Source organism: Capricornis sumatraensis, chromosome 16 (genome assembly GCF_032405125.1).
Source record: "Capricornis sumatraensis isolate serow.1 chromosome 16, serow.2, whole genome shotgun sequence".
NCBI lineage: Eukaryota > Metazoa > Chordata > Mammalia > Artiodactyla > Bovidae > Capricornis > Capricornis sumatraensis.
The window spans coordinates 8,340,117-8,361,152 of NC_091084.1; the positions used below are offsets into that span (position 1 = coordinate 8,340,117).

General features: G+C 40.3%; 1 protein-coding gene across 1 annotated transcript in view; it reads left to right on the top strand.

The window, feature by feature from the left end:
* TMEM123 (transmembrane protein 123) overlaps nucleotides 1-21,036 on the top strand; it is an 87,021-nt gene that overhangs the window by 37,316 nt on the left and 28,669 nt on the right. Inside the window, exons 9-10 of the mRNA XM_068988825.1 lie at nucleotides 1,864-1,923; nucleotides 3,969-4,025. Of these exons, the coding sequence (XP_068844926.1) occupies nucleotides 1,864-1,923; nucleotides 3,969-4,025 (117 nt within the window). The remainder of the gene's footprint in view (nucleotides 1-1,863; nucleotides 1,924-3,968; nucleotides 4,026-21,036) is intronic.

The window sequence follows — 21,036 nt, forward strand, 5'->3', positions numbered from 1 at the left end:
AGGGAGAGAAAAACAGGAGGATGTTGTAATCTGGGCAAAAGATGAAGACATGGGGTAATGGGGATAAGAGGGTAGAGTCTAGATCTACTTGGGGTGTGGAACTGAAATCATTGCTAATGGATTGGATGGTGGAGTGAGGAAGAAGGAAGAATCAAAAGATAACTTCCTGGTGTTAATGTTGAGCAACCAGCAATGCAACAACTGGGAACATGCGGGCAGAAGCAGGTTTATTGTAGAAAATCAACACTTCCATTTGGCACTCTCATGTATGTGCTTTGGAATCAAACAGCCTGGTCTACATCTGAGAATCCACCTCTTACTGGCTGGGTGGCCAGAATCTGCCTGCAAGGCAGGAGACTGGTTCGATTCCTGGGTGGGAAAGGTCCCCTGGTGAAAGGGATTGGCTACCCACTCCAGTATTCATGGGCTTCCCTGGTGGCTCAGATGGTAAGGAATCCTCCTGCAGTGCGGGAGACCTGGATTCCATCCCTGGGTTGGGAAGATCCCATGGAGGAGGACATGGCAACTTACTCCAGTATTCTTGCCTGGAGCATCTCCATGAACAGAGGTGCCTGGTGGGCTACAGTCCATGGGATCGCAAAGATTTAGATACTGCGGAGGAACTAAACACAGCTGGGTGGTCCCCTGTGCATCTCCTGTGGGTCTCCTGTGGGTCTTCTGTCATTGCCTGACTGTGTTCCTGTCGCAAAATTGTTTTGGGGGTTAGATGGGCTAATGCAGGTTACCACAAGGCGTGGCATGTAGTAAGCCCTTGGTAATATTGTCAATTGTTTGCTACCTGCTGCTGCTGCTAAGTCGCTTCAGTCGTGTCCGACTCTGTGCGACCCCGTAGACAGCAGCTCACCAGGCTCCCCCGTCCCTGGGATTCTCCAGGCAAGAACACAGGAGTGGGTTGCCGTTTTCTTCTCCAATGCATGAAGGTGAAAAATGAAAGTGAAGTTGCTCCGTTGTGTCCAACTCGCAGCGACCCCATGGACTGCAGCCCACCAGGTTCCTCTGTCTGTGGGATTTTCCAGGCTAAATACATCTAAATACATAATCTACTGGCCTTGATCTTTTTCAGCTTTAAGGTTCACACCGTAGTCTTTTGGGATAAATGGATTATGGTTCCAGCAAGAGGAAGAAATTGGCAGACAGAGTAAACATAGCTTCTTCAGAATTGTTTTTGCCTACTTTCTTTGTACTTGGGAGGTTTTTGGTGTGGGGAGGGCCTTCTTTGGGAAAGTACACAATAACATACTTGCTTGCCTCCCATGTAATATATGTGTTTTTTCTTCCATTTTATAAAGATCCAGGGTGAATAATGCACCCTGAAAAGTTGCTTAACTGGAGCATAGAATTCTTCCATACTTTTTCCACATTTTAGGGTACTAGTTAAAAGTTCAAAGAATTATATCAAGAAACTTCCAAGTTTACATGAAAATCTAAGCCACTTCATCTTCTCTCCATTGTATGAAGTTAGGTGTGCTGGTGCACAAGACCTGGGGCATTCGTTAATAGTAAGGGTGGTCCACTCTCCTCAGAAGAGCAGAGTTATCAGTACTAGAAGTTCCTCATAACCACATGGCCTCATGTCCAAACTATTTTATCAGTGGCCGGCACATAGCAAGTACCTGGTAAGTGTTACATTAGCTACATGTCTTCTGTCTTAAAAAATCCAGTGATGCAAATCTAGATTTATGAACAGTTTCAAGGCATGTTTCATAGAAGCAGTGCCAAAGTAGAACTTCCTGTGGAATAATCTACCCTGCCACCCCTGAGAGGCCGAAAGAAACATATTGCCAGTACCCTTAGTTCAATATTGATGGCCGTTCTTCACAGGATATTTCTTTGTTTTTATAGGATCTTCAAGCCAGAATAATCCTCAGTCTGGAGGAAACTCCGATGGCAAGAACCAAGCAGGTGAGTTTTAAAAGGTCAGAAAACGGATTATCTGGCTAGCATACATAAGTAATATTAGCTAGTCCAGTACATGTAAGCTGGTACACTGACCTGTCTTAACCATGATTTGTGCGTTTATGAATACTTAAAGCCTACCATCAAAGGCTTCCCTTAGGAGGCATCAGGAAATGAAAGTCACTAGATTCACCATCTTTCTCAGTCTAGCAAAGTTGTGAGTAAATTCTAAAACTATTAATAAAAACATGCTGGAATTTATTACTGTGTTTTTAAGCCCATTTTTTGGTGTGACATTGTGCACTCTGCCTATGGATATGAACTAGAATTCATAAATCTGCTGATTTGCTAGTGGAAGAAATCACTTTAAGCTGGTCAGCCATGGCAGCCTTATTTTGCCTTGGTGGACTCTAAGGAGACCCTGCTTATATTTCACCCAAGAGTTAAATTTCTATCCATGCCCTTGCTTCCTTATTAAAACAATAGATGAGGCCTTTTTCTTGTGCTTTTAGTTTGGGACAGATGGATTTCTTCCTTGATTTTCTCAATTAACATGTAAATTCGGAACCAGACTGATGTTATAAATAATAGTACCATCAACACATTTTTCTTCTAAGTGATATTTAGTTTATCTTCTCACTGCCTTTATTAAGAGTGACAGAGATAGAAACTTAAAAAAGGTGCACAAATCCTATCAGTGGACCCATATTTTCTACTTTTATTCAACAAATATTTATTGAGTGTCTTTAATGTGTGGACATAGTACAAAAGGGACAAAGCTCTGACTTCTTGGAGTTTTTCTTTCTTTTTTGTGTTATTTTATTGTTGAAACATACACATAACATAAAATTCACAATGTAGTCATTTTTCAGTGTAGAGATGGCATATAATGCATTCATAAAGTTGTGCAATGTCATGGAGATTTTTACGAATTTTGTATTGAAGTACTGTTAATTTGCAGTGTTGTGTTCATTTCTGCTGTATAGCAAAATGACTTAGTTATATACATGTATACATTCTTTTTGTTTTCTTTTCCATTGTGGTTTATTGCAGAATAGTAAATGGAGTTCCCTTCTGTCACTGCCTAGCTGTGTTCCTGTCGCAGAATTGTTTTGTGGGTTAGATGGGCTAAGGCAGGTTACATGCTCCCCACAAGGCGTGGCATGTAGTAAGCCCTTGGTAATATTGTCAGTTATTTGCTACCTGCTGCGAAATACATCTAAATACATAGTCTACTAACCTTGATCTTTTACAGGTTTAATCTTCCCACCATAGTCTTTTGGTATAAATGGATTATGGTTCCAGCAAGAGGAAGAAATTGGCAGACAGAGTAAACATAGCTTCTTCAGAATTTTTTTTGCCTACTTTCTTTGTACTTGGGAGGTTTGTGGTGTGGGGCGGCCTTCTTTGGGAAAGTACACAATAACATACTTGCTCGCCTCCTATGTAATATATGTGTCTAATCTTCATTATATAAAGATCCAGGGTGAATAATGCACCCTGAAAAGTTGCTTAACTGGAGCATAGAATTCTTCTATACTTTTTCCACATTTTAAGGTACTAGTTAAAAATTCAAAGAATTATATCAAGAAACTTCCAAGTTTACGTGAAAATCTAAGCCACTTCATCTTCTCTCCATTGTATGAAATTAGGTGTGCTGGTGCACAAGACCTGGGGCACTCATTAATAGTAAGGGTGGTCCACTCTCCTCAGAAGAACAGAGTTGTCAGTAGTAGAAATTCCTCATAACCACAAGGCCTTATGTCCAAGCTATTTTATTGGTGGCTGGGACATAGTAAGTACCTGGTAATTGTTATATTAGCTATATGTCTTCTGTCTGAAAATATCCAGTGATGCAGATCTAGATTTATGAACATTTTCAAGGCATGTTTCATAGAAACAGTGCAAAAGTAGAATTTCCTGTGGAATAATCTACCCTCTCACCCATCAGAGGCTGATAGAAAAAGAAAAGCGAGGGAGAAGCATATTGCCAGTATCGTTAGTTAAGTATTGATGTCTGTTCTTCACAGAATATTTCTTTGTTTTTATAGGATCTCAAAACCAGGATAATACTCAGTCTGAAGAAAAGCCCAATGGTGACGAAAAAGGTGAGTTTAAAAAGGACAGAAAATGGATTATCTGGCTAGCATACATAAAGTAATATCAGCTAGTCCAGTACATGTAAGCTGGTACACTGACCTGTCTTAACCATGATTTGTGCGTTTGTGAATACTTAAAGCCTACCATCAAAGGCTTCCCTTAGGAGGCATCAGGAAATGATAGTTCACTGGATTCACCATCTTTCTCAGTCTAGCAAAGTTGTGAGTAAATTCTAAAACTATTAATAGAAACATACTGGAATGTATTACTGAGTTTTCAAGCCCGTTTTTTGGTGTGACATTGTGCACTCTGCCTATGGTTATGAACTAGAATTCATAAATCTGCTGATCTTGCTGGTAGAAAAAATCACTTAAAGCTGGTCAGCCGTGGCATCCTTATTTTGCCTTGGTGGACTCTAAGGAGACCCTGCTTATATTTCACCCAAGAGTTAAATTTCTATCCATGCCCTTGCTTCCTTATTGAAACAATAGATGAGGCCTTTTTCTTGTGCTTTTAGTTTGGGACAGATGTATTTCTTCCTTGATTTTCTCAATTAACATGTAAATTCGGAACCAGACTGATGTTATAAATAATAGTACCATCAACGCATGTTTCTTCTAAGTGATATTTAGTTTATCTTCTCACTGCCTTTATTAAGAGTGACAGAGGTAGAAACTTAAAAAAGGTGCACAAATCCTATCAGTGGACCCATATTTTCTACTTTTATTCAACAAATATTTATTGATTGTCATGGATATTTTTATTAAATTTTTATTGAAGTATAGTTATTTTACAATGTTGTGCTCATTTTTTGCTGTGCAGCAAAATAATTTAGTTATATACATATATACATTCTTTATTTTCTTTTCCACTGTGGTTTATTGCAGAATAATAAATGGAGTTCCCTGAGCACCGTTGTTGTTTCTCAGTTCTAAATATAACAGTTTGCATCTACTAACCCCAGACTCCCTAGTCCCTCCCTCCCCGACCCAGGCTCCCCCTTGGAAACCCTAAGTCTGTTCTTTATGTCTGTGAGTCTGTTTCTGCTTCATAGATAGGTTCATTTGCTCCATATTTTAGATTCCACATATAAGTGATTTGTTGTTGTTTAGTCACTAAGTCTTGTCTGTGTCTGTGACTCCATGGACTGCAGTATGCCAAGCTTCCCAGTCCTTCATGTCTCCCAGAGTTTGCTCAAACTCTTGTCCATTTAATCAGATCACTGATTAATCACTTTCACTTTTCACTTTCATGCATTGGAGAAGGAAATGGCAACCCACTCCAGTGTTCTTGCCTGGAGAATCCCAGGGACGGGGGAGCCTGGTGGGCTGCCGTCTATGGGGTCCGCACAGAGTCGGACACAACTGAAGCGACTTAGCAGCAATCCATCCAATCACTTCATCCTCTGTTGCCCCCTCTTCTTTTGCCCTCAATCTTTCCCAGCATCAGGGTCTTTTCCAATGAGTCAGCTCTCTGCATCAGGTGGCCAAAGTATTGTAGCTTCATTCAGCATCAGTCTTTCTAATGAATATTGAGGGTTGATTTTCTTTAGGATCAATTAGTTTGATTTCCTTGCTGTCCAAGGGACTCTTAAGAAGCTTCTCCAGCACCACATTGAAAAGCATCAAATCTTTTGCCTTCAGCCTTCTTTATGGTCCGACTCACATCCACCCATGACAAGTGGAAAAACCATAGCTTTGACTATGTGGACCTTTGTCAGTGGAAGGATGCCTCTGCTTTTCAATATGCTTTCTAGGTTTGTCATACCTTTTCTTCGAAGGAGCAAGCGTTTTTTCATTTCAAGGCTGCAGCCACCATCCTCAGTGATTTTGGAGTCCAAGAAAATAAAACGTCACTGTTTCTGCTTTCACCCCATCTATTAGCCAAGAAGTGATGGGACCAGATGCCATGATCTTCGTCTTTTTAATTTGGGTTTCAAGTCAGCTTTTTCCCTCTCCTCTTCCACTTTCATCAGGAGGCTCTTTATCTTTAGTTTTTCGCTTTCTGCCATAAGGACAGTGTCATGTGCATATCTGAGGTTATGGACATTTCTCCCAGAAATCTTGATTCCAGCTTATGCTTCATCCAGCTCAGTATTTCACATGATGTACTCTGCATAGAAGTTAAATAGGCAGGGTGACAATATACAGCCTTGGCATATTCTTTTCCCAGTTCTGAACAAATCTGTTGTTCCATGTCCAGTTCTAACTGTTGCTTCTTGACATGCATACAGGTTTCTCAGGAGGCAGGTAATGTGGTCTGGTATTCCCATCTCTTAAGAAATTTCCAGTTTGTTGTGATCCACACAGTCAACGACTTTAGCATAGTCAGTGAAACAGAACTAGATGTTTTTGGAATTCCCTTAACTTTTTCTATTATCCAGCAGATGTTGGTGATAAGAAATTGGTTACAGGGAAAAGCAAGGTATTTCCAGTATCACAAACAGATTGAAGTTTCTAATGACAGATCCAATGGTCAGAGAAGTTCCACGTTTTGCAGTAGTTTGGGAAATGCCGATAAGAGCATTGTCTTCCTAAGAATGAGAGAAAAAGGTATACTGGCCTGGTTCTGTCATCTTGGAAAAGCTGTCTCCTTCAGATGTCATCTGCTTCATTTCTTAGAAGTCTTTGTTTTCAAGTCACCAGTGCAAGTCCACTCTGGGTTTGATGCTTTCTTTATATGTGATGTGTTAATCCAAGAGTCTATTTCTTTTGGAATTTGATTACACAAGGTTGGTTAACAGTACCTGATTGAGGCCTTTTCAGTGGGACTGAAAGGAGTCTTTCTAGAGGTGAAATTTCCAGACTGCAGAGTGTGGTGTTTAAGGTTTCGTCTCCCAGGAATACACTATGAACAGATTACTGAAGTTGGTTATTTCTGTGACATACATTTTAAGGTACTAACTAGATTACGACTGATAACATCATACCAGGACATATCAGAATTTTATAAAATTTCTGGAACATTTATATATATTTTTTGGAACATTTATATTAATAACATTCACCATGCATTATAACCTAAGAAGGTTTATCATCACTTATTTAACAGTGCTTCCCATATAGTTTAACATGCCAAATGAGCCTAATTAGTTTGATTTCTCTTTTTGTAAAGAAAGAGAACAAATCTTTTGAGATATTGTAGGAGCCCTCTGGAAATGTCCAGTGTTACTTTCAGGTCAAAAAGACTTTATTTAGAATTTGATCTTGGGGAAGTTTGTCAAAAACATCAGAAGGGTTCAGATATCTGACTAAATATGATCACATATTATTATAAATCAATACTTTATTACCTAAGAAGGTTACATAGGTCTGAGCAAAATTTAGCTCTTTTAGAATTTAAAAAACTTTGTTTTCATAAGTAAAAACAAAGATCTGACTGAGATAACATGAAGCACACAAAAATAATTTTGGTAAAACACAAAATCTTCGCTTTCTAGACAAGAGTACTTAAAAGGTAAGAAAGAAAACTTTCATAGAATTTTGTCAGAAGCAGATCATAGTCCAAGCAAACTTTGGTCTTTCAGTAGATGATGAAAAATTAAGTTACAGTTTTACGTAAGTACACTATTGATATTAAAGCTTATTTTTTAAAAAACCTTACAACAAATTCTTTTGATCTTACCCAGCCTGATCACTCATAAAATTCCTTTCCCAGATTCTCTTTCCAAAATCCTACAACTTTCTTAATACCCCTTCAGATTTTATTCTGTGTTTTTCCTTTTTCCCTTTCTGAAATGATAAGCCTGCTTTAGGTCAGTTACTTTCTTTTATTTCAACAAAAATATATCTCTTATACCTCCTTAACCATCCTATTTTTCTTATATATGAAGATTTTTCACTTAATATTTCTTGTAGCTTTAATTACTTTTAATTAGCTTTATTTAATTAAATAAAGGATTAGAATTCTTAACCCTTGGTAACCTTGGTTACTAATAAAGCATTCTGTAGTCAATTTATGAATACACTTCATAATTTCTAGAATCATACTTTCTCATAGTACAGTTCTTTAGCATGGCACAGAACATGTTTACTAAGAAAACCAAATATCTTTAGTAACTGTCAAAGAAAGCCAAAACTGGATAAACCTATGTTTGGTATTTACTTTCTCAGTGTTTTTTCTTATTTGAAAATGATTCAGATATTCAGTGAATTTAACTCACTATTTAGCTGAACTTCACAAAATTTTAAGGTCTTAGGGTACCAGAAGATTTAAGGAAATTATTAAAAGTTTATCTAAAGGCTATACTGTGTACATCTATTTAATTTACTTGTTTCTTAAAAATTCTATTTAGATTAATTATGAAAGTCTGATCATACTGTTATTTTTCTTGCTGAATTATCATTAAAGCTCAGTGCAGTACTTTGAGAATAGCTTCAGGCTTGATCCTTGGGTTGGGAAGATACCCTGGATTAAGAAATGGCAATTCACTCCAATATTCTTGCTTGGAAAATTTCACAGACAGAGGAGCCTAGCAGATGGTAGTCCAGTGGGTCGCAAAGAGTCAGACACGACTGATCACACACGTACACACACGTTAGAGTCCATGAGATAACTTTAAATGCTCCTTCTAGCACAGGGTATTTATCTTGAGGGGGAAAAAGCGTTGCCTCAGATTTTTCCTGAAGAGCCCAGATAATACAGCCATTATAAAAATGTTTTGTTTATTGTGTAAGATTTTTGCATAACTGTTTTATCCCGTTGATATATGTCTGAAGCTTGAAGATCCTTATGTAACCTGTTGAATTTGTTTTTTTAATAGGACATAATGCTTAATATTTTGTTTCATTAGTAACATTTCTAATTATAGAAAAATTGTCATTTGAACATACTATTTACCAATTTATTGGGTGCAATTTAGTGCAGTTTATTTGGCACCTGTCCCTAAAAGAAAACAATACCTTTGAGAAATCCTGTATGATGTGTTCTCTAGGAATGTACTGTTGGCAAAAGAGGAGACTGCTAGCGGTACCGCTTACAACATGCATCTGTATCACTGTTACATTGGACTCACCACATTGAATTCAGCAAATCCAGTTGTTTTAGATTTTGTTTGTTTGTTTTTGGTCTTCCTCTGAGTTCTGTGAGTGCTTTCTATGATTTATTCATCTTGGCACCTAACACTATATGGAACCAAGTACATATTTTGTAGTTGCTGATTTACAAAGAACCACTGTATATGTTTTTCAGACTTGACTGGTCCATGCTCCAATCTTATCTGTTATTCTAGCTGGATTTTTTTGTTTATAGAGTAAGATAGACACTTGAGGTCAAAGAAACAGGAATTAAGGTTACTTTCTAACTGTACCACAGAGTTACATGTGATGGTTTTGTTTTTTAGTATGTTCTAATAATTATTTGAAGACAGACATACTTTTGACATTGTTTTGTACAGGGACTTGTTTGATACTTCATCTACTTAGAAAGAAAAGAATTTCCCCCATTTCATGTATAGTCTGAGAGAGAACATATTGTTTAGGGTCTGTGGATGGATAGATTTATCCTTTCTGTGCAAGAAAGGCACAGGCCCAGATTGTTTTTCATTACAGGGTTTGGGCAAGGAAATGAAACATAGTCTAGAATGGACAGTAGATAATCAGAACAATAGTTCAGTATCAGTCAGGATACAGGAGCATTCTTCTTGATCAGTTAGGATTAACGCTTCCCCCAAAAGGGGAGTCTCAGGTTCAAGGTACCACCATCCAGTCTGAAGCTCTTTTCTTGGGCATAATTTTACAAAGCTGTATTCAAAGCAGTTGACCTCCCTTAATGTTCTCACCATACATGATTGCTTGGTACAGTTGTTTGGTACATCCTTGGTACAGTTCCTTGGGCTACTCTAGTAGGGTTGGCTTTATCGACAGATCTGACAGGACCGTAGCATTTTTGAACAGATGCACCTGGTTTGAGTGTTAGATTTCTGCAGAAGAGGGTAGTAGAAATTTGGGAACAGCTTACTCAAATAATTATTCCAACTTTTACCCCCAGTGAAAAGAAGCCTTACTGATGTGGGAAGAATTCATCAGGTACATAATCTCAGAGTCCTCAGTACCTTCCTTTATTTCCTTTGGGTATAATGGTTTATGTATGAAAGAAACATTAGATGGAAACTTCCAGTTAGGTTGTAAGCTGCTATAAGACAGGAACCAGATGACCTGACAGGTTACCTCAGATGCAGATGGTGTTAGACAGACAGACAGAGATGTAGATATAGATATTATTTCTAACCAGAGAGTTGACGTAGAAAACAATTTCTCTGACTACTCCAAAGGTTACTGTATACTTGAGGAAGTGCTTCAACTCCTCAAAGACTTTATTTTGTTCAACACATGTTTATGAGATTGCATTTGAAAATTGCTGATAATTTTTAACATCATTAGATTTTGTAGGAATGTAAATTTCAAGGAATGTAGAGTGGGAAATCATTATATTCAGTTTCCGGCTGAGTCACTAAGTTGTGTCTGACTCTTGCGACCCTATGGACTATAGCCTGCCACGCTCCTCTGTCCATGGGGCTTCTCCAGGCAAGAATACTGGAGTGGGTAGTCATTCCCTTCTCCAGGGGATCTTCCCAACCCAGGGATCAAACCTGTGTCTCCTGCATTGCAGGCAGATTCTTTACCGACTGAGCTACGAGGGGTGGGGAGATACAGACTATGAGATAATCAACTGAAGGTGATTTCAGATCGTGATTTTTAGAAATAAACAGGATATTATATATGTGTGTGTGTGTGTGGTGGAGAATGACTGAGGAAGGGCTGCTTCAGACCGGGTGGTCTGGGAGGACCTCTCTGAGGTGGGGTCATCTGAGCTGAGCCCTGACTGACAGGAGGCAGCCGGCCCTGCACATACCAGCAGGAAGAGCATTGCAGGCAGAAGGAATAATTCGTGCAGGTGTGAAACAGGAGTGAACCTCTGTGTCATGTGGCTGGCATGCAGCCGTGGGTGTGCACTTATTACATACAGGAATTATGAAATGGGAATACAATGTTTTATATGTAAGAGTTGTATTTTGAAACATCAAAAACATAGTAGAGCACACTTCTGAAGAGGAGGCCAGAAATGTGGATTCTGGCTACTTCATTAACTTTTCTGGGTCTTTTTTGTTGTCATTCGAGTGGAGGTAGGTGTTAGTTCTTCCGGCATAAAATGTTATGGTTATTCTAAACCACAGTGCACCTTCATATTCTCTGTACTTTCAAGACAGCAGGTATAGTAATAAATTGGAACTGTTCTGGTGCTTTCTTTCCTGAAGTGTGTTGCTATCCCGAAGTTATAATTAGGAGCCAGATGAAAAGCTTCCAGTTCAGATCAACAACTGTTGCTTGTACTTGATTGTAATGTGAGTTTTAAAAGGGAACAGCAGATGTTTAACAGTTAAATCATTTTAAGGGTTAGAGGTATGGGGCTGGGTAACCAGCCTGCTGTATGAGTTCTGGGAAAACCCAGGAAATTGTGAATGTTAGCTTGGGTTTGTGAGGGCGGTGAGGTCATGATGAATGGAGGTTAGAGAGACGGTTCAGGATGCACATGCACTGAGAATTCAATGCAGAAATCCCAGAAATACCCAGAAATGCTAAACAGCAACAGAAATGAGAAAAATAAATGAGCAGTTTTTAATACTTTTGTTCCTTTTCACAGATGGTGTAGAAAATAAGCATAGGTGTCCTCTCCCCCAAAAGTAAACCTAGGGCAGAAAGCCAGCTACCGGACCCTCTGTTCCTATTGTCTTTCAGTATGCCCACGAGGGTCTGACACAGTGAGTGCCCAGTGGGTCCTTGCTGAATCTGAATTCTAGTTTGAATAGGACAATGGACTTATGTGGCATTGAATACATGACACTCATTTTTTTAGCTTGCTCTGGACTCTCATGTCATCTCTCAGACAAATATCATTGACTTATCTATTCAATCATGTACAGTAATACATAGAGATTGCCCAAGAATAACTTTCCCAGATGCATAGTATTAAAAAAAGAAAGACTTTGATGTACTAATTATAGAATTAAGCAGTAGTTGATATCAGGTAAAGCATCTGCCTGCAATGCAGGAGACCCAGGTTTGATCCCTGGGTTTGGAAGATCCCCTGGAGAAGGAAATGGCAACCCACTCCAGTACTTTTGCCTGGAAAATTCCATGGATGGAGGAGCCTAGAAGGCTACAGTCCATGGGGTCGCAAAGAGTTGGACATGACTGAGCGACTTCACTTTCACTTTCACTTTGGTATCAGGCATTCATCTTTTTGTTTGTCAGTATCTTCTTTTTCTCCTTAATATTTTAACTTTGTTTACAACTTATTATAAAGTATGAGTAATGCATGTACATAATTTGAAAGTTCAGAGAGTATTTGAAAATATAAAATACATAATACCTGCCTTCCTTTCTCTGTTGAGTCCCACTGACTCCTTTTCTCAGATGTCCTCTAATGGTCAAAAGCCAGACTCATTATTTCCATCCAAAGATCTGTATTTCGTGTCTCACTTGAATGACCAACCATTTGTATCTAAAGCAAGAAATTATTACCAGTTTTACATGTATTCTTCCAAGACACTTCAAAAGTGAAAGTGTTAGTTGCTCAGTCGTGTCCGACTCTTTGTGACCCAACGGTCCGTAGCTCACAGGGATCCTCTGTTCATGGAATTCACCATGCAAGACAGTTTAAGCCTAATCCATATATAGCATATGTGTTTTTTACGGACATAAATGGATAAGCACATAAATGTGTGAAGCACACCTTTCCCTGCTCAGCTGGTCTCACTTGTGCTCATCCTTCCTGGTGGCTACATGTATTCCACGGTACAGATGCAGCCCAGCTGATTCTCCCAGGCCCCCACTGAGGAGTGTGCAGGTTATTTTCAGTCTCTGCTCATTTAAGCAGTGCTGCAGGGAGCATCCCTCCTGTTCCGTAGGGCCCCTGTGATACTCCTTCCAAGTGGTGGAACTGGTGAATCAGATTGTGCATGTATTTTAACTGATGTTTTGCCAAATTTTCTTGCAAGGAGATTACACAAGTCTACTCCCACAGGCAGTAAAAGGGGCTTGTTTTCCACAGCCTCAACAGCACTGGGTAATAGCAAATATTTTAATATTTGCCAATCTAATATGGGATTAATGAAGTCTCCTTGTTGGGAGTTAGAGTGCTTTAAATAAGTTTAGAATATTTTCATATTGGTTTTGAAGGGGCTTGGTTCTTATTTTAAAAAACAGCTTTCAGTTCAGTTCAGTCGCTCAGTCGTGTCTGACTTTGCGACCCCATGAATCGCAGCACGCCAGGCCTCCTGTCCATCACCAACTCCCGGAGTTTACCCAGACTCACGTCCATCAAGTCAATGATGCCATCCAGCCATCTCATCCTTGGTCATCCCCTTCTCCTCCTGCCACCAATCCCTCCCACCATCAGGGTCTTTTCCAATGAGTCAACTCTTCGCATGAGGTGGCCAAAGTACGGGAGTTTCAGCTTTAGCATCATTCCTTCCAAAGAAATCCCAGGGTTGATCTCCTTCAGAATGGACTGGTTGGATCTCCTTGCAGTCCAAGGGACTCGCAAGAGTCTTCTCCAACACCACAGTTCAAAAGCATCAATTCTTTGGCGCTCAGCCTTCTTCACAGTCCAACTCTCACATCCATACATGACTACTGGAAAAACCATAGCCTTGACTCAACGGACCTTAGTCGGTAAAGTAATGTCTCTGCTTTTGAATATACTATCTAAGTCGGTCATAACTTTTCTTCCAAGGAGTAAGCGTCTTTTCATTTCATGGCTGCAATCACCATCTGCAGTGATTTTGGAGCCCAAAAAAATAAAGTCTGACACCGTTTCCACTGTTTCCCCATCTCTTTCCCATATAGTGATGGGACCAGATGCCATGATCTTCGTTTTCTGAATGTTGAGCTTTAAGCCAACTTTTTCACTCTCCTCTTTCACTTTCATCAGGAGGCTTTTGAGTTCCTCTTCACTTTCTGCCATAAGGGTGGTGTCATCTGCATATCTGAGGTTATTGATATTTCTTCCAGCAATCTTGATTCCAGCTTGTGTTTCTTCCAGTTCAGCATTCCTCATAATGTACTCTGCATATAAGTTAAATAAGCAGGGTGACAATATACAGCCTTGTCGTACTCCTTTCCCTGTTTGGAACCAGTCTGTTGTTCCATGTCCAGTTCTAACTGTTGCTTCCTGACCTGCATACAGATTTCTCAAGAGACAGGTCAGGTGGTCTGGTATTCTCATCTCTTGAAGAATTTTCCACAGTTCATTGTGATCCACACAGTCAAAGGCTTTGGCATAGTCAATAAAGCAGAAATAGATGTTTTTCTGGAACTCTCTTGCTTTTTCCATGATCCAGCAGATGTTGGCAATTTGATCTCTGGTTCCTCTGCCTTTTCTAAAACCAGCTTGAATATCAGGGAGTTCACGGTTCACGTATTGCTGAAGCCTGGCTTGGAGAATTTTGAGCAGTACTTTACTAGCATGTGAGATGAGTGCAATTGTGCAGTAGTTTGAGCATTCTTTGGCATTGCCTTTCTTTGAAATTGGAATGAAAACTGACCTTTTCCAGTCCTGTGGCCACTGCTGAGTTTTCCAAATTTGCTGGCATATTGAGTGCAGCACTTTCACAGCATCATCTTTCAGGATTTGAAACAACTCAACTGGAATTCCATCACCTCCACTAGCTTTGTTTGTAGTGATGCTTTCTAAGGCCCACTTGACTTCACATTCCAGGATGTCTGCTCTAGATGAGTGACAGCTTTACTGAGATATAAGTCACTCATTTCTGGTGTATTCAGTGGTGTTTTAGTATATTCAGGTATGTGCAACCATCACCAGTTAATTTTAGAATATTTTCATTGCCTCAAAAAGAAATTATGTGCCCTTTAGCCATCACCCCCCTTACCCCCATCTCACCCTGACCCCTCAGTCCCTAAGCAATCATTTATCTAGTTTCTATTTCTAGATTTCCTTATTTTGGACTTCCATATGAATGGAATCATTTTAGTATGTGGTCTTTGATGATTGACTTCTTTCACCTATGTTTTCAAGATAACGTGAGTTGTAGCAGGTTGTCAGCACTTCATTCCCTTTTATGGCTGAGTAATGTTCCATTGTACAGAGATACCATATAATGCTTATATATTCATCCCTTGGTGGACATTTAGGCTGCTTCAGCCTTTTGACTGTTATGAATAGTATTGCTATACAAAATTGATGGGTCATATGGCAACACTGTGCTTGATGAACTGCCAGGCTGTTTTCCTAAAAGGCTGTCCCATTTCACATTCCCACTAGTAGAGTACACTGTGTCAGGATTTTGATTTCTCTACATCCTTTTCAGCACCTTTAAACTTTTTGATTCTAGTCATCCTAGTAGGTATAAAATAGTATCTCATTGTGGTTTTGATTTGCATTTCTTTGTTGGCTAATGATGTTGCGCATCCTTCATGTGTTTATTAGTCATTTGCATATCTTCCTTGAAAAAATACCTGGTGTTTTTAGTTTGAAGTAGAGTTGATTTACAGTGTTGTGTGAACTACTGCTGTACAGCATAGTGATTCAGTTGTATTGTTGTTTAGTTGCTAAGTTGTGTTCAACTCTTTTTCAAGCCCATGGACTGTAGCCCACCAGGCTTTTCTGCCCATGGGATTTTCCAGGCAATACTGGGGTGGGTTGTCATTTCCTTCTCCAGGGGATCTCCCTGACTCAGAGACTGAACCTGTGTCTCCTGCACTGGCAGGCAGATTCTTTACCACTGAGCGATCCGGGAAGCCCTGATTCAGTTTTACACACATACATGTGCATTCTTCTTTTATATGTTCTTTTCTATTATGGCTTATCGTAGCATACTGAATATAGTTCTCTGTGCTACACAGTGGGACCTTGCTGTTTATCCATTCTGTATATAAAAGCTTACATCTGCTAACCCCAACCACCCATTTCAAAATATTTAAGTATTTTGCCCATTTTTAAATTAATAAGTTTTTTCTGATTATATAAATAGTTCTTGTGGAGATTTTGGAAACTATAGCAGAGTATTTTTTAATTATTCAAATTACTCCCACCAAGCACTTTTAGTTATTTTTAGACTCAGAGTTGATACATAGGCACAGTTTCTTAAATGGAAACTAACACTGTTCCACAAAACATTTTATTATGGTTCCAAGTTACAACATGAGAACAACTAGTTGAGAAGTGACACTTTTAGCCTATTACCTGTTACAATAATAACTTACTTATTGCTCAGTAAGCTTTGGTTTGACTACTTTTCTCACTCTGCAGTGAATTTGATTTGCCAGTTTTAGTGTTTTTCACCCCAGTGTGTGTGCCCTGTTGTATTTAGAGGAAGATACAAAGAGAAAGTAATTGTTTTGTTGTTCAGTGAACTTGGATTAGGTACTTAACCTCTCTGTGCTTCAGTTCCTTTTGTAAAAATAGAACTGATAAAATAATACAGATCTCCTAATGGGGTAAATTACAAGTAAAGCACCTGGCTTTAAAACAGTACCTGGCACAAATTAAAAACTAAATAAATGTGTTCCCCTTTGCTCTCCAGCCATGATGGTCCTTTTTTTTTTTTCATTGAAATATAATTAATTTAAAATGTTACGTTAGCTTCAGCAAGTGCTTAGCATAGTAATTTGGTATTCTTCTACATTAAGAAATGTTCACCATAGTAAGTCTAGTTATTGTCTGTCACTATACAAAGCGTTTACAATATTATTGATCATATTCACTGTGCTGTGCATTATCTCTTCACGACTTGCTTTATAACGAGAAGTCTGTGCCTCTTAGTCACCCATTTCACGCATTCCTCTGCTCCTCTTCCCTGTCACCGCCGGTTTGTCCTCTGCGCCTGTGAGAATGGACCTTTTTGATCCCCAGCTGTGCTCTCTGCCCCAGAACCTTGGCATAAGCTGCTCTCACTCCCTGGGTCACTCTCCCCTCCCGTCTCTGCTTCTGCCTGCTGAACACCCATTCCGCCCTCAGGGCTCTGCTCCGGCCTCACCTCCTCAGGGAGTAGTCCTTGACCTGTGCTTACAGGCGTCCCGAGGACCATATCTGTCTGTGTTAGGCTTTAGTGAAGACTGCCTTCTCAGCTGAAAAGTCATCTTCCTCAGCACCACATCGCCAGTGTCCAGCTCAGGCCTGACACATTTTTGTTGAAGCAAAGGACAAGTGAATGCTCTGGGAGGAGGAATCTTGTTTCTCTGCTTGCTACCCCAGCCTTACCTTCAAGGTTAGTTGGGAGTCCTTTGATCACAATAAATCACCATCTGCTCTCTACATACTTCTCTAACGGGATGCAGGGTTTTTCACTTTACAGTTGGGAAGGACAGGCTTACATGATGGTAGGACTATTGCCATAATTCTGTCACTGTGTTCCTGGGCAACTCCTGTCTTTGCTCTTGTTCCCATGAAGCGCCTCCAGCCAGGCCCTGATCCGTGAGGGGTGTGGGGAAGGGGGTGGACAGGGGCCTTCAGATCCATGAGGACAGAGCGGAGCTCGCCAGGCTTAGCAGGGCCACGCTGTGCTCAGTCTTCCTGACGAGTCGGGGGTGCTCAGGTCATTCAGCCCTGGTGACCTGCTGCAGGAGGGGACCATCTGTGCTTTGTGTGACGCAAGAGGTCATAGCGGTGGTGCAGGGAGGAGGCATTGGGTTTACTCATGTTGGGTGACGGGAGGGGTTGCCCAAGCCCCTTAGGGAGTATGGGTTTGACAGTAATGCCGTGGAAAGACATTGCAGAGTTTTAAACAGATTAGTTCAAATGGATGGTGGGCCTGGATGCTATGGTGGACATGAAGACAGATTTTGCTGATGGGCTGACTGTGGCAGGTGAGAGGAAGAGGGGGACTGGTGGCTGGGTATTTGAGTTTGAGTTCAGATGTTGTACTGGCCCAGGCAAACCCAACAGCTGGCTACCACGTGTCCAGGCAGTTACTACAGGGGAGGAGTTAAAAACGAGAATGGCTGAGAGATCCCAGCAGGCTGGATCTCTGTCCAAAGATGTGAGTGTCCAAAAGAGTGTCCAAAGATGGAGAGCCTTGTGATGAAAGACAGAGGGAAGAGCATGGACAAAGAAGTGGGGGATGAGGAGAACCCCACTTTGTGTGTTTCATTGTCTTTGAGAAAGTTGAGAGTTAGGGGTGACAGTGTGAGAATTAGGCAGTTTTAACTTCCTACATGAGCCAGTTTTGGGGGGTCTTTACAGGGTAAGTCTTAGAAATTGTCATCTAGTATTAATAGTTGTATTACTGCATTTTATTGTTTTAAATTATCAAACCTTAGAACTAGAAGTAACCTTTGAGCAGTTTTTCTCCTTATTAGTACCACATTCTAACCAACTGAGCAACCTGTCATTCCCTCAGTTGTATGATTTTTTTTCTTTTGGTTATTTAAACTGTTTGTACTGGGAACTATGATAATGCTTAGTTATGTGAAAATTATAAACCAAAAAGTACTATACAGTTCTAAAGTGAACATCTAAACTTAACCAGGGAGGAGAAAGTATTCAGTTTCTGACTTTTTCCAGTTGAGTTTAGCTAGTCAGTTTTCTTGTGAGTTGTATAATCCAAGTTTTGCCATGACTTATCTCTTCAATTCACAGAGTTTGTGTTTCACATAGTAGCCTTAAGATTCAGCAGTCTGCAATAACTGTGACACACCAAGGCTATTGCATGCTTACCACAGCATAATTGTTTTGATGAGATGACATGATATGTATAACAAATGTATGTGTGGCTGTCTCTGTAAAGAGGTTAATCTCTCTTTGTATTAAGTTTTTCTGAGGATGATTCTGTTTATAACTAGACTCTAGATCATGCTGACCCAGGATAAACTTTTTAGTCTAAGTGCTTTAAATGATGCTAAGTCTCTATAAGTTCAGTGAGTCTGGCTACATCTGGGATCCACACTAGTTTACCAGTGGAAGGTGCTATATATAAGACATAAAACTTCTGCTTAGTAGAATGCTATGATTTTAACAATTTACTTTAGAATCAATAGAGTCTAGTTGACTTGGTATAAGTAACATTGCAGCACACAGACACAGGAATTCATGTTCGTTAGCTTAGTCAGAAGTTCATAGAGGGGTGTGAAAATCTATTTCAAAAAGAAAAGTCTAATTTTAGAAGCTTCTACTTTACATACCAGAACTTTCGTTTCAGTAAATAGCTTGGGTAATTTTCCTTCTGGCACAAGTTGAAAAGTACATTCTGTTGGAAAGGAAAATAGAAAATAACCAGACAAGAAACTATAAGCCTGTTTATGAAGTGAAGGAACAGGAAGAAGAAAGTAAACATCACCACAGATTTAATTTTCATATTTCATATTTCCTGTTACATGTATTTGGTTGCAAACAACAAAAAGCAACTCCAGCTAAGCACTTAGGCAAACAAGAAATTGTTGGACACAGATGGGGTCACTCACAGAATCAAAGAGAAAACACTGAACAGCTAGACCTAGCACTAGGTATTTTAAGGAAAGGAGTGAACAGAAAGAATCTTCTGAGGAGTTGTCAAAATGACTTGTCAGCTCTTTTCCATTCTATTGTACGCTGCTTGAGTTTCAAATTCGTGGGAAGATCTGATTGACCTAATTTGAGTCATCGCCTACACACTGACAGTCCCTCCAAACTGCATGGAGGGCAAGACTGAGGGGTCTTTAAAGGATGAGTGAAAGCTGTTATGAAAAATGAGGACCTGGAGCTAGACCAGGGAAAAACTGAATGTTCATTACGCCCGCCGAGTAGCCACGGTCAGTAGTAGTGATTCTGCGCGACTAGAGTAAGTGCCAGATAGTTACTATCTTTCTCTTCAGAAACAGCTCTTGTCAGCTTTGTATTCATTAGTTAACTGTGGTGAAAATATTATGCCACTTTGAATTGGAGAGGGATCATTTCCCTTGAATTTCAGAATCTCTTTTTCATTTAGCTTTATAAATTGTCCAGATGACCAGTAATTTCTGATATGGAGTAAAAATAATCTAGAATCACTTTTCTTGTTTGCTTCAGTTTTTTTTCAGCAAGTTCTTATACTTGAAGTATGTATTGCCAGAAAGTTATCAAGATAATTCTCAGAAGGTAAATGTGTATTCTTCTTTTCTACATCTCCGTGTAGAGAGAATATTCTTTGTCTTCCTGAATAAACTGGTAGATTGTTTACATTTAAAGTCTATTTCCTAGGATTTCCCTGGTGGTCCAGTGGTTAAGAATCTGCCTGCCAGTGCAGGGAACACAGGTTCAATCCCTGGTCCAGGAAGCTCCACATGCCGTGGGCCAACTAAGCCCGCACTCCACAGCTGCTGCGCCTAAACTCTGGAGCCTGTGCTCCGCAGTAAGAGAAGCCACTGCGGTGAGAAGTCTGTGCACCGCAGCTGGAGAGTGGCTCCCCTTGCTACAACCAGAGAAAGCCCATGCAGTGCAGCGAAGACCCAGGGAAGCCCCAAGGAACAAATGAAGAATTGTGTTTTTTAAGGTCTGTTTCCTTAGAACTTATACCCACCCTCTTCTTGTCCTGCCGCTTCTACCTTTCTCCTTGTCCCTCATAGTTCTTGTCCCCTAGCTGGTCAGGTACTAAGGGACCTGGGGCAGCTTTTGTGAAACTCAAAACAATCAAAAAGCCCATGGAACAGGAATTAATTAAAATGTGTTGGGGTAACATTGTGCCATTAGCCTTGAAGAGCAGTGGCCACTGCTCAGTGCTGCCCCATGGCCATGAACTTGGCAAGCGCCCCAAGGTGGCCAGGTACGCTCGGTTTATGTGGGCCTGTCCCAGAGGTGCATGGTCTCACCCGGGGTGAGTGATTGTGCACACAGGGAACTGTTCAAGGTCTCTGAGCACAAGTGGGCCCTCCAGTCCATGAGGAAAAGGGTGGGGACCCCCACCGTGCCAAGAGGAAGAGGGAGGGCTGAGCAGCCCTAAGGAAACTGGCTGCAGAGAAGGACTGAGCCACCTTCCTCCCAGTGCACACCCAGACCTTTACAGGGACAGAGAGGCGGGTACTGCTTAGGACATTAAGCCAGCTGTGA